Source organism: Electrona antarctica (genome assembly GCF_951216825.1).
Source record: "Electrona antarctica genome assembly, chromosome: 23".
NCBI lineage: Eukaryota > Metazoa > Chordata > Actinopteri > Myctophiformes > Myctophidae > Electrona > Electrona antarctica.
In genome coordinates, this window is record NC_136804.1 from 14117313 (window position 1) to 14132258 (window position 14946).

General features: G+C 44.8%; 1 protein-coding gene across 2 annotated transcripts in view; it reads left to right on the forward strand.

Moving 5' to 3' along the window:
- Nucleotides 1–14946, forward strand: part of plxna4 (plexin A4) — a 300862-nt gene that overhangs the window by 239569 nt on the left and 46347 nt on the right. For both annotated transcript variants that reach the window (XM_079493988.1, XM_079493989.1), the window contains exons 20-24: nucleotides 237–470; nucleotides 1542–1694; nucleotides 3627–3861; nucleotides 7259–7401; nucleotides 11923–12191. In XM_079493988.1, coding sequence (XP_079350114.1) covers nucleotides 237–470; nucleotides 1542–1694; nucleotides 3627–3861; nucleotides 7259–7401; nucleotides 11923–12191 — 1034 coding nt within the window. The remainder of the gene's footprint in view (nucleotides 1–236; nucleotides 471–1541; nucleotides 1695–3626; nucleotides 3862–7258; nucleotides 7402–11922; nucleotides 12192–14946) is intronic.

Below are 14946 nucleotides of genomic sequence, written 5' to 3' on the forward strand. Positions count from 1 at the left end.
ATTTAGCATTTTATGTTTTGTTTTATGTCTGCCTGTGCTTTATCGATTGTGTCTAAGGGAACCACAATGGAAATTTGCCTCTGACTTTACGGTGTTTGTTTGTTTATTTAAAATTATAGGCCTATATATATCCTCGATTGTCTTTTAACCTTCTATGAAGCAATTAAATAAATCAAATCTCTCTCTCGTTCTCTCTCTCTCTCTCTCTCTCTCTCTCTCTCCCTCCCTCCCTCCAGCTGTGCCAGGTGTTGAGCCCCACCTCCATGCTGTGCCAGGCTCCAGAGCTGCCCATCAGCCTGGACAGCCAGGTGGCCGCGCGGCCCGACGAGTTTGGCTTCAAGCTGGACGACGTGGTGGTGCTGACGGCGCTCAACCACACCAGCTTCATCTACTACCCCAACCCCGACTTTGAGCAGTTCAGCCCGTCCGGCGTGCTCGAGCTCAAGCCTGGATCGCCCATTATACTGAAGGTATACGAGAGGCTCAGAGTCAGAGCGGATGCACCCAGCATATAGGCTCAGTGGCCTTGTGGTTAGAGTGTCCGCCCCGCAACTGGGAGGTTGGGGTTCGATCCCCGGCCGAGTCATACCAAAGACTCTGAAAAATGGGACCCAGTGCCTCCCTGCTTGGCACTCAGCATCAATGGTTGGACTGGGAGTAAGTTCCTGTGACATACTAGCGTCATGTCCAGGGCCCCAGGGGGTGTACTTCATGTCCAGGTGCATCAAGCTGCCTCACGCTACAGAAACAGGAGATAGGCTCCTGCCCTATGGGCCAAATGGCTCGGCAAGGTTTACTTCATAGGCTTAGACGAGTCACAGATGATTCACACACGCACTCTTCCGAGCAGTGGTGTAAAGTAACTAAGTAGGTTTACTTAAGTGGTATTTGTACTTTACTTGAGTATTTCCAATTTCCAATACTTTTGTACTTTTACTCAAGTACATTTTGAATTCTGGACTTTTACTTGTAACAGAGTAGATCTATATTGCAGTATTGATACTTTTACTTAGCCTAAGTAAAAACTTGAGTACTTTTTCCACCACTGCTTCCGAGTGGTGCTGTGCCAGGTGTTGAGCCCCAGCTCCATGCTGTGCCAGGCTCCAGAGCTGCCCATCAGCCTGGACCGCCAGGTGGCTGAGCGGCCTGAAGAGTTTGGCTTCAAGCTGGACGACGTGGCGAATGGTGCGAGTGCTGTGTCTATAACTCTAAGAGCGTACAAATGGAACCAAATGGAACCGAGATTGGGGTCACAGAGATGGAACATTGTATCAAATGGGGGTCCTTGGCCTCATGCACATCAAACTGTTCTTCAAATTCGAAAGTTTGAGATCCACTGTGTTGGAGTGCTAAAACTCCTCAGTTCATTGCAAAAAGCCCTTGGACGTTCATTAAATACATGTTTGGTTCATGGCACATGGGATTTATTATTATATATGAGCTAATGTAACACTTCATTCAATCCTGTATCCACCAATCACGTTGACACTCTCTCTCTCTCTCTCTCTCTCTCTCTCTCTCTCTCTCTCTCTCTCTCACAGGGGCGGAACTTCCTGCCACCGACCAATAACGGCAACGGGAACTGGAAGCTCAACTACACGGTTCTGATTGGTGACAAGCCCTGTACCTTAACGGTGTCAGAGACACAGCTGCTCTGTGAGTCCCCGAACCTGACTGGACGCCACAAGGTCCTGGTGAGTCGCACGCACGCACGCACGCACGCACGCACGCACGCACATATGTATATAGACAGCACACAGGTGTGAGAGGAAAAGAAGAGAGTGGGGGGGACAGACAGACAAAGACAGACGTTAGGCGGGAGGGAGACAGGTTCTTGTGGAGATGACAGACAGTCCTATCGATTCATTGACAGTTTGACAGACAGACGGGCTGGTTGCTGCATGCTCTCTCCATCCATCTACTTGTCCACTAGCTGGCAGACAGACTGCAGACTCTAATCCAATGGGCCCTGCCTGGCCTGTGGTTATTCCCTTACGGCCGGTCCACACAAACAAACAAAACAAGCCTTCAGTAAGAAGGATTATAGGGCTCTGCGAAATTCAATATACTGTAAAGGTTCCATTTGTGCTTCTGAGATGGCAGTCCTCTTCGAGCGAGGCGAGCGCTTCCAGGCTCGGCTACCTAAACGTGCATGCACGCCAACATATGAAACACACCAATCAATTTTGACAGCAAATTTTGATTCAGTTTTAGTCACAGTCTTTTGAATAAAATTTCATTTAGTTTTAGTCACATTTTAGTATAGTTTATCATAAGATTTTAGTCAACTAAATCAGCAGTTAATTTAGTCGACTAAAATGTATCTTAGAAGGCCATGATGGCGTCGTAATGCCTGATTTATACCTATAGCAGATCTACAAGCTCACAACTTGTCACGCAGCAACGTGACAATGTGTATTTCCATCACAGCCAGCCAACCCACAGTCAGCCAAGCATAACATGACATTTTTTTAGTTCTACTGGCTCTCTGTTCCATTAGTCCCTCCATTACATTTTTCTTATAAATTGTCAAACTATTAGTCATAGTTTTAGTCATCATAGCGTAGCTTTTATTTTGGTTTTGTTTAGTTTTCATCAGTGAGGAAAAAAAGGAAACGTTTTTTGTCATAGTTTTTCGTAGACGAAATGAACACTGACACACACAAAACATGGGCTTGTTAGGACCAGGACAATTATTCTCATTGTATATTTATTTAATTCTATACTTGTGGGGACATTCCTCACACATTTAGTAATAGTAGTAAAAGTACTTGCGCGCGTGTGCACGTATACGCACGTACGCACACACACACACACAGAACCACAAGCGAGCTGAGCTTTTGAATATTCATAGACTGGGATTATTGCTCAGACTCGATGATGACACAGAAAGTGCAAAGTATTTAAAAGCATCTGATGAAAGACAAACATCAAAGTTGTTTAAAAATATTACAATAACTTTAAGGTTGTTGAAGAGTATTCCCAGAGCAACGTTTAGTGTTGCCTTTTCTTCTACATTGTACAGTTTCTCTACAGAAGCAGTGCATCCTCATTACTGTGGAGATAAACTAATAATGCCCCCAAAATTAACTTTCCAGGAACTTACAAGTACCATTTTACCATCTAATTAGAGCAAGTGTTCCCAAACCTTTCAGGCCGTGACTCCCCAAAATAATTATGTTTGAACTGGGGAAGACCCCCCCCCCCCCCCCCCTCCACCACCACTACCCTGACAAGCACTTGGAATGGTAGGCATTACATTTAGTTCGATATGGTTCCGCAGATAAATATTGTGAAAATAGCCAAAGTACAAGCTCACAATTTGGCCAATTTGGTATAAAAAAAGGTCTTAAAGTCATTATATTGTCACTTTAGAAATGTGCAGATACCATGTATACACTTACAGATACTGTATGTTGGTTTGTTTACTGTTGAGTCAGAAGACAATGCTGCACATTTTCCTAATCATCTGGGGAGCCTCATTACTGACTTAAAAAACTGTCTGGGGTTGATCACAAAGACGCTAAAATGACCCCAGACATGTTTGAAAATGAAATATCCCTTTAATGACAACTATCTGTATGACAATTAATTGAGCCCTATGACTCTGTTTTTGTCTAAAATAGGCCCGTGTGGGAGGCATCGAGTTCTCTCCGGGCGTGGTCCTCGTCACGTCGGACAGCCCGCTGAGCAGCACGGCCATCATCGGCATTGCGGCGGCCGGGGCCCTCCTCATCCTCTTCATCGTGGTGGTGCTCATCGCCTACAAGCGCAAGTCCCGCGAGAGCGACCTCACGCTGAAGAGGCTGCAGATGCAGATGGACAACCTGGAGTCGCGCGTGGCCCTCGAGTGCAAAGAGGGTAAGGAGGAAACGGGCCGGGGCAGCGCTGGACAGTAGCTAAAGTGCACTTTGGAGTGTTGTTACTTGAAGGAGTAGTTCACCCCCCCCCCCCCCCCCAAAAAAACCCCCAAAACAAATCATATTTTATATCAATTACACACCCCATGAAGCGTTGACTTCATGGAGATGTTTTTGTATTTGTTGCATTCCTGATAGCCAGTAATTCATCACGTTGTTGGCTCAGGAATGCGACAAAAAACTCTTTCATTCTACTCCAAGACAAATATTTTGCTTTTGACTTTTACTTTTTGTAAAATCAAATATTTTAACTGGGGGGGGGGGGGGGGGGATACTGGAAGAATTATGTTTCATCATGTTTTATTAACACTTGCCTAAGTTGACATCATGTTTTGCGTAGGCCTATGCCATAACACCGTTTTATAAAACAGTGTGTTATCAAGTCTTACAGGTGCAGATAAGCAATACCCTATGTAATAGTTTGTGCCTTACACTACATTATTGAATTATTAATTAGTACGCTTATTAGTAAGTCTTTGAAACCGACAGTACTGTAAGAATGTTCAGCTTATAAGGAACCCAGAGTTCATTCTCTGGCCAAGGTCATCTCAGATAAGGAAAGAATTAAGCTTTTTATCTTATTTTGAAAGCAAATGCAGAACAGTATAATTCTATCGGCCAGTGTTATCTGCCCTAAGAGTAATGTTCATTTACACAATATGTTATAATTTAGAGCTACAATAAAACATTTGATCATCATTGTTTTTGATTATTCAGGAGTTTCCATGAAGCAAACTGTTGACTTTGACTATTCAGATCATACTGTAGGTTTAACCACTTTTTAAAAATGTGGAAAAAGAGCTTGTAATTTAGATCTGCAATGTTTGTACATTTTGGCAGATTTAAAAAAAGATGTTTGTCAATTATTATCATGACCCCACTTAGACAATCTAATCATAAGGATGTCCCTGGCACATAGTCTTCAAATGGGGGTCCATGGCCAAATAAAATGTATCAATTTGGCAGTCATTGACAATGAAAATGTTTGAGAACCACTGAACCAGCGTGTCGGCAAGGTCAACAGGGGCTTACTGGCTAATTTTACGGGTCAGGCTCAGGTTCATTGACCCCGAGTTACGTGCATAACTCCACCCAACCATCGTGCAGCGATATCAAACAGTGAATTGCTTTCATTGACAACGAAAGGAGAGGAGTTCAGTGAACTTGTGTCTCATCTCTGAAGCCTGATGACTTGGAGTGTTAGTGGATAATGCCTCGCACAGCGCTTGCAACGCAGAATGAACGGTGAATGAGGCTCTTGCAGTATAAGGCTCATTGTAATACAACTATACCTATACATTGCAATGACTCGGATATTTATTTTTGGGAGCATATAACATTTGAAACGTCGTTCAGAACGAACGATGTCGTCTGGATTCGTTCTTCACAGTTCGCATATCAAAGAAAGCAAGGTAGACCATGAACCTTTAATTTCTTAACAGCTGCTGGATCAAGTAACATTATGGCTTTATTCTTTGTAGCATGCTAATGCCTCTCCGTAATGGACAGTCGCAGTTCATACAGTATGTGTGAGTGGGATTTGTGGCATTTATGTTGCTTTATTCTATTGCATGCTGTGACATGCTTCTTTTATGGACACTTGGCTTGGTAGCCTAAGTAGGCCTATGAGAGCATTTTTGTCGCTGTCACTCGCAGTTATTATGTTTAATAAAACTACAACTTGTTCACATCTAACGGCCGGGCTCCACCGGGCGCGTCAGCGTCGCGTCTCCGTCACCGTCAGGGAATGTTCCCTTTTTAATCAATGAAGGGTGGCTCCACTGCCCGCGTTGACGGAGACGCGACGCGTGCATTAAAATTGAACCGGTGCGTTTTTTGACGCGACGCGACGGAGACGCAACGCGTCCGGTGGAGCCCTGGCGTTAGTAGCGTACTGTATGTGACGTGTGTGTTCTGTCTGTGTCTGCATGTCTCAGTCAGTGTGTTGCGCGCTGCGAGCATCAGAGGCGGCTCATGTCATGCAGAGAGAGAGAGATTCAATTAATTTGGTAGGCCTCATGCCCATCGCTGAGTCCCTCCCCAACCTGTCCTTGTCCAATAGGCACGTTAGCAACTGTTACTAAGAGAGGAGACATGGCAAGGTTTCCTTCTCACCCATTGAGATGCATGTTAAATGACGGGATTTCTCCATATAAATAATCGATAATTTCCGTAGCAAGAGCTTCAAAATGTCTTCTAAATCTAGTCAACCAGGCCTGCAGTAGGCTATGCACTGGACAAATGTGCATGATGCATTATTTCAATAAACTAGGATTACGAGGGAATGCTATAGGGAGAAATGGTATCCAACTCAATAAACGTTAACGACCGTCCAACGGGAGTTTTCATGTAATGCACGGTAAGACTACGGTGATTAGTGTTATTGCCATCACCTGGGTGGGTCAGTCGTGAACTTTACCGACGTGCAAAAGTCATGCAAAATAACATTGACGGCTACAGTATGAGGTGACGAAAGCTTACCATCCTTAGCAACGGTTGCTAAACTATTTGGATTGGCATTGGACAATCACTTTTGGGGTGGGGTTTAGCGAAAGGCTAATTGCAGACCATTGTCGGGTTGGGGCCAAGTCAGGCATGAACACCACGGACCAGGTCCGGGGCTTGGGCTGTGGTTTTGAGCCAGGGTTTTGGTCCCGGCTTGGGCTGTGGTTTTGAGCCAGGGTTTTGGTCCCGGCTTGGTCTGAGTTTTGGGCCAGGGTTTTGAGCTGGTGCTTCGACTGGTGTTTTGAGCTTGTGCAGGCTCTAACACAGTGGTTGCCAAAAGACCCAAAAGACACATTTGGTGTCTTCCCAGGACCCACACTTGTGAATTTCCCACGTGAAAATAGCGCAACGAGTTGCGACACATTGTGAGCTTGTAGATCTGCTATTGTTACTATTTCTTGCACCAGGGGTGTCAAACTTACCCTTTGATTGATTGATTGATTGATTGATTGATTGATTGATTGATTGATTGATTGATTGATTTTCTGAAATTATTTAGAGAAATATTTGTCTGAATTGCTTTTTGTATTATCTTTTGGGGGAAAATATTTGTAGAAACTCGTGACCCGACCCATTGACTGGGAAAGCCTGCTCTAACAGACATTAACGTGGTCTGGCTGTAAAGCAACATACTACTAAGTACTCACAACACGACGGCTGTGAAAGCAGACTCATGACCTTTTTTTTCCACGCACACGTTATCTCTTCCAGCTTTTAATTTGATTCCAATTAATTAATCAGTCACTGTTTATGACCGAATAAAAAGGACATTGTGATCTGCCGCCGGCATAATAAACTACAGCGCGTGTCTGTCCCTCTGCCGTGTCCTCCAGCCTTCGCCGAGCTGCAGACGGACATCCACGAGCTGACCAGTGACCTGGACGGAGCGGGGATCCCCTTCCTGGACTACAGGACCTACACCATGAGGGTGCTGTTCCCCGGGATAGAGGAGCACCCTGTCCTCAGGGATCTGGAGGTACGGTACTATAGAGGAGCACCCTGAGGGGGTTTCCAAATGGACCCTTAAGGCCTATTCATACTCCAGTCAAATGGTGGTCACCTTATGAGGTGACCAGTGTTTCGGTGGTCACCTCATCACCGAAACCCGGAGTATGAATAGGTCTTTACAGTTCTGTAACTCTGAGAGTGTATGAATTCCACGGGTCCATTTTGGTTCCATTCATAATGCATAATTAGTGAACAAGCGAATGAACAACAAGCAGTGGGTCACAGACAGTGGGTGAAATGAACACCGTTGTGTGTTGTTGGCGTCTGGTAAACAAACACCTTCTGACGCACCGACAACGGCACTTACTCAACCGCAAATAAGACAGCCATCCAATCAGTGGCTCGCTCTCGTTAATAACTCTTTAATGACATGTGACACCACACTTTCTTTTTTTTTTTTATCTCCACACCTCAAAAACAAATTAAAAGTCAATCAAAGAGAAAAGTGGCGGCAGGGGAAAAAAATCAAGTCATTTATTCCCCACCAGTGACACTGATGGACAGCCGTAATTGGGCAGGTCGTCTTTTCCCATTAAAGAGAATGAAGGACCCCCATTTCGCTGCCCTCGGGGTTGGCTAACTCTATGCCTGATGAGAATCTCCCGGTAATAAGCTATATTAATTATGTTTTAATTGGTATAAATGTGGGCCCGTATAAGGAGTGTGATGTGGAATGGTGGTCTTAATGAAAGGAACAGGGGCTCATCGGAGACGAGTGACAGCTGCTTAATTATTATTGATATGTCAGACACAGTGATGGAAGAAGTACTCACATGTATTACTTAAGTAAAAGTATCAATACCCTATTGTAGAAATAGTCAATAGTACATGTCCGGTAATACACTTAAAGTAGGCTACCAAAAGTAAAACGTTTTCAAATGTATAAAAGTGTATAAAAATCCTGTGAAGTAACTAATGTTTTCAAATAATTGTAGCAGAGTAAAACTACAATATTTTGCCTGTGAAATGTAATGAAGTAGAAGTAACATTATAGAAAATTGGAAATACTCCAGTAAAGTAAAGAGTACCTCAGAGTCATAATTGTACTTGAGTAAATGTACCTATACTGTAGTTACTTTTCACCACTGGTCAGACATTATGTATATTAGCTCAATGGTAAAAAATGTAGTAAAAAATGTACTACCTTTAAATTATTATTATTATTATTATTATTATTAGTAGTAGTAGTAGTAGTAGTAGTAGTAGTAGTAGTAGTAGTAATAGTAGTAGTAGTAGTAGTAGTAGTAGTAGTATATTTTCACAATGAAAGCAGTGTTTCCTTTCTTTGTCCTTTCTCTTATCAACTTTAACATAAGCACGCCGAGTAATGCTCTGTTATATTCACTTTGATACAGGACACGCACGCACGCACGCACGCACGCACGCACGCACGCACGCACGCACGCACGCACGCACGCACGCACGCCCGCACGCACGCACGCACGCACGCACGCACGCACGCACACACACACACACACACACACACACACACACACACACGTACACCTTGTCAGGTAGCATGAAATTAGACTAGCAACTCAACGATATCTCCCGGCAGATTATAGCAGGTTGTTAGAATGAAGACAAAACATCTGCTGCTTTTGACAGCAGCACTGAGCAACCTCCACAGTCTGAGTGCACTCGACACACCACTAGGGATATTGTCACTGTCGGGCAGAAACCTTGTATGTCCAAAACTGTTACTTTTCAGGAAATGAAAAAAAAAAAATTAAAAATAAAATCCAATGTAGTTTTTATTTAGTCAAAGCTCTTGTTAGTACTTTTAATTACAGTTTACAATGACAATTTGAATTTAGGCATTTGCCAGAAGCTCTTAATCCACAGCTACTTACAGTAAGCAAGGAAAACACGAGGTATCAAATGCATAGAAATAGTTAACTAGTAATCATATAGGTAAACCAAGAACCTATCATCAGTATAATATTAAAAAATGTGTACATGGAAACTAGCTCATGGTCTTAACGCTATGGTATTTTCAACCTCCTGCGCACGCATGAAAGGCTGCTGCAAAAATAAAAAAGGCGAGACATGGCGAAAGCATTTTTTGGGGGTCCCCAGTCAAAAACATTGAGAACCCCTGCCCTAGTGGACGCGCTCTGAGCCCCCCACAACACGTATAAAATGCACTGTTTGGCAAGAAAAAATATTTCACCGCTAGAAAAAAACATGTTTTACTTACTCCACTGCACCCTCTATAGATCAATAGAAACATCCCATTAACCTTATTGTTCCTTCCGGTGAAATATTGTCTTTTCTGGCCAAAAAGTGCATTTTAAATAATGTGGTGGGGGCTCAGAGTGCGTCCACTAGGTAAAGTAGGCTCTCGACTCCACAAAACCATCTTTGTACTGGTGAGTAGCAAAAGTGTTATTTTTTTCTTTTCAGCAGTCGACAGGCCTTTCATGCATGCGTAGGAAGTTGAAAGTGCCATGGCGTTAAGGAGACTTCCTCCTAATGCTACTGTATCGACCAGAAGCTACATGGAAACTATACACTAATAGGATGCCAGGTCAACAAATGAACCTGGCTGGCATCTGGCATTGGTTCAATATTTATACAAAAAAATACTTTTGTGAGACACTAGTATGACAAAGTAGGGGATTAATTTACGGGGGAAAAAAGGAAAACATCAAAGGTTGAAGATAAGAGGTTTTGTACCCGACAGGCGACATACTTTGAGTACGAACTATAGGCTATACATTATGGAAAAGAGCTTCCACTCACTGGGATAAACGTCACAGGGAAAATCCAGGCTCCGGTGGAGGGCAATTCACGTCACCTCGCTTCCTTTCAACTGCTGCCTGAGTGGAACAGTGACGCAGGCAGTGGAATAAACAGCCCTTTATCCTGCAGCCTTACACACCATGAAACACTACAAGTCACAAGATGTTAAGCTCATCATGCTTCCTTTCTCTTTGTCTCAGCTCTTTATGTTTTCATCTCTCTCCCTTTCTCTCGGCGTGACTCTCTCTCTGTCTCGCTCCTCTGTCTGTGACGCCTGCTCTGTCTCTCTCGCCGTACGTCTCAGTCCTCTCTGGAGGTGAATTGAATTGACTTGGTCGTTCAGGGATAAAAGTGGAATTTATAGTCCTCAGTGCGTCATGATGCTTGCTGATATAATTGTGCCAGAGTCCCCGCCGCGGCAACAAAGCATTTTTGGATGGCGTTCCGTGGCCAAATACATATATATCAATTTGGGGGTCCTTGGCACGGAAAACATTTGAGAACTACTGCTTTACTGTAGAAGGCATTTGTAGAATCGGCCTCACCTTTTACTGGTTTGACCAACAAAAAATATCACTTACAGAACTCTGTAAGTGATATGGCCTGTTCTGACAACCCAACACTCCATATTTGGGCATGGCTGACACAGAACTCCATATAGGAATAAAGGGACACAGAGAGACACATACAGAAATCTGACATCATTCTAAAAGGCCTCTGCTCGGGCTCTGGACCGGGCCCCTGCCCAGCGTCCATATATGGAGCTGGCCTAACACACACCTCCACAATTTGGCCTGTTCTGGCATCCCAACACTCCATATTTGGGCATGGCTGACACAGAACTCCATATATAGGAATAAAGGGACACAGAGAGACACATACAGAAATCTGACATCATTCTGACGTCGGGCATAAATATCTGGGACACAGACATAATATCTGGGTGGGGCATGCATTTCCAACTTGCATCATTCCAAGTAGGCCAGTGCCCAACGGGCACCGCTGTAGAGGCCCCACGGGCACCTCTCTAGTAATAATTAAAAAACAAATTGTAGGAAACAAAAAATATGGGACCAATAAAAACCCACATATGGGTCCCGACCCAGTGTTTACAAGGAAGATAACTGCAGCATGACGCAATCAATCACGCATCACGCCGCGGTGGTAATCGACTCACCGCTCACCCAAACACATCTCTCTTGTTTTTACTAACCACCGTTTCAGTGGTCACCTTATCACTCAAAACTGAAGTATGAATAGGCCTTTACAGTTACAAAAAAGTTACAAAAAAGAAGGAAAAACGAATCTACAGTTGGAGGCCATCGATATTGTCCTTTTCTTTTTGCTGAGGTTTGCGTGATCTGCGCAAAAGGACAGTTAACCCATTTTGGGCGGGAACCCCTTTTGGTGTTTTAAACATTATGTTATAATTTAGCTATTGAAAAATAGCAGATCTACAAGCTCATAGCGCGCCACCGAGTGGCGCGCTACGAGCTTGTAGGTCTGCTATTTTTGAAAAATCGTGAAAATATTTATTTCAGAAAACTGGAGGATTTAGAAGGATTTTTTTAAATTTTGAGGTCAGGCCTAAATGGGTCAAATGATAAGGGACAATATCGGTGGCACCCAACTGTACAAATCTGCGCCCCCCTCCCCCCATGCAGGTACCAGGCTACCGCCAGGAGCAGGTGGAGAAGGGCCTGAAGCTGTTCTAACCCTAACCCTCTCCCCCTCCCCCATGCAGGTACCAGGCTACCGCCAGGAGCAGGTGGAGAAGGGCCTGAAGCTGTTCGGCCAGCTCATCAACAACAAGGTCTTCCTGCTGGCGTTCATCCGCACGCTGGAGGCGCAGCGCGGCTTCTCCATGCGCGACCGCGGCAACGTGGCCTCGCTCATCATGACGGTGCTGCAGAGCAAGCTGGAGTACGCCACCGACGTGCTCAAGCACCTGCTGTCCGACCTCATCGACCGCAACCTGGAGAGCAAGAACCACCCCAAGCTGCTGCTGCGCAGGTGAGGCGAGAGAGAGAGACGTCCGAGACCTCACACCAGTGTGTGTCCGTGCGTGCGTGCGTGCGTGCGTGCGTGCGTGCGTGCGTGCGTGCGTGCGTGCGTGCGTGCGTGCGTGCGTGCCCTACTGAGGTGACTGACTGTGTGACTGAGTTCTGGTTGTCCTAGTCTAGTCTGCTTTGTCTTGTCCCATGTTTTTCCCATGTCTTCTTATTTTCACTTTATTCTGTGCCTCGGGTCTCTCTCTCTCTCTCTCTCTCTCTCTCTCTCTCTCTCTCTCTCTCAAGCAGTACCACATAAGCTTTTCCTGATTCTTAAATACAATCGTTTTGGGAACTAGTCATCTTCCTAGATGGCATTGTTCAGTAAAGCAGAAACATATTTGTTCAGTTTAAAAATGACTTAATAGCACAGCAAGACTCTTGTCTGACATAAATGTCAGTCAGGCATAAACATACTGTAGGTATGATTACTGCCAGTCACAGTTAGCATATTGCTAACAATTACCTCAGTTTTGTCCACAATGTTGTGCATCATTATATCCTCCTTCATTCACCAGTTTTGCGTCAAACCATCACAATGCATTGTGAGCTTGTAGATCTGCAATTTTTGCTGCATGACAAGTGTACATTTAATAATGATGCTCAGTGTGTCTCTGTGAACATGTTTGGATTAACGCCTGTGACCTTGTCAAGTGTTGCCTTTGTCCCCTGAGACACTAGAGCGCCTCTACGTACTTGTCATTAGCAAAATAATTGAGCTAATTATGATTAATCCCATTTCAATATAGTTATATAGGCCTGAGAGAGAGGAAAAAACACACATCATTAAGGAAGAAGTGAGAGGATGAGATTGTTAAAAGCTTACTCTGGACCAATCACGATCCTCTCCTCCTCCTCCTCCTCCTCCATGGACCTGAGGTCTTAACATTTCCGTGATGGAGGGTCCATGATGGGGGCTTCGTGGGTGGGGCTCTTGGGTCTGTTTTGGGGATTAGATGAGTTCCCTCAAGTGTCCCTTCCTGTGTGTACATGTGTGTGTGTGTGTGTGTGTGTACACACACGTGCGCGCGTGGATCCATGCATTCCAAATGCATGTGAGTACATGCACAAATTGCACATGCAGTTATTTTGCACAGAAGGGTCATGTATTCTTCACTCAATTGTCCCAAATGTGTCGCACACGCACGCGCACGCACACACACACACACACACACACCAATTTGTTTTTCTCATTTCAATTAACAGCCTCATTTCGGGAAAATACTTCTGTGCACACACGCACACATGTAACGCATAACACAACTGAAAGCTGGAAGTGAACAACGGCGGTCGCACGGAAAGAGGAACGTGGCGCCGACACGGGCGTCCAGGTGACAGCGGGCATATTCACCTCATGAAAAGCCGTTTAGTGTCTTGCTCGCCGATGCAGCAAGTGATTAATGCTGTCTGGGGAGGAGGCATGATTAATCACAGCCTGAGAGCTTATGCAGCCAGCGAGCGAGGGAGTGCAGAGCAGAGCAGCAGCCGGTATAAACAATGGAGCTATACCACAACTGATCCTGACTCCTGATACAACTTAGAAGACAAGGGTGGAAGAGGGAGATTACAGGAGAGAGAGAGAGAGAGAGAGAGAGGGAGAGAGAGAGAGAGAGCGAGAGAGAGAGAGAGAGAGAGAGAGAGAGAGGGGGGGGGGGGGGGCATATAGGGGTGCAAGAGAGAGTCAGGACAAGGACAATGGAGACACTTCTCACCATGTGAGAGGTGAGAGAGAGCTGGTTACTGGAGTGTGGAGAGAGATTGTGTCTTTGATCGAAATCACCAGCATCTCTCCTTTACCACTTAAAAGTCCCAGCATGCGTTTTGTGGAGCTTGTCGATCGGCTATTTGCAGCGAAGGCTTTCCCCATGATAACAGAAATCAGAAAATACACTAGCACAGAGCCCTGAGGGACTCCGCTTAACCATATGGGGTTTAAAGGACTACCGCAATTGAACACAAAATACTTCTTTTCAATTACAATTCAGTAATACAGTGAACTCCATGATCCTCCCCCCCCCCCCCCCCCCCACACACACACACACACACACACACACGTTCTGGCTTATAGGGCTATATCTTGCGCTACCCCTTAACCCTTATCCCTAAACTTATTTGCCTTTTTTTTTTAATTTTGTTTACTATTTTAAAAGTTTTTTTTTAATTGTTTAAATAGCTGATCTACAAGCTTACAACGTGTAGATCGGCTAGTTGAACTATTTTAAAATGATTTTCAAAATAGTAAAAAATGGCAAATAAGTTTAGGGATAATGGATGGCGCAAGTTGGAGCCCCCAGCCTCTCATTAGTTCTTCAGCATATACCCAGCATGCATTGCATGTGTTGCCGAGGCATCGTGTCACCTCCAGCGTGGGCTGACTGGGTCTCTAGTCCCAGAATAATCCACACGCTCAGCTTCACCTGACACCATCGTTCTCCTCCTCCAGTTCATTCTGTTTTTAGCCCCGCTGGTGGGAGGGGGGGGGGGGGGGATGCTCTGAATACGCCTGTCTGTCTGTCCGTCCGTCCGTCTGGACTGCTTCATCCGTCCGTACGTTCATGCACAAACAACATAATCAAATGTATCAGTTTGATACCAATGAATATAGTATAGTACTTTGGGTCATGCCAAAGACTGTAGAAATGGGACCCAATGACTCCCTGCTTGACACTCAGCATCAAAGGGTGCAGTCCCTGCGACATACTAGCGTCATGTCCAGG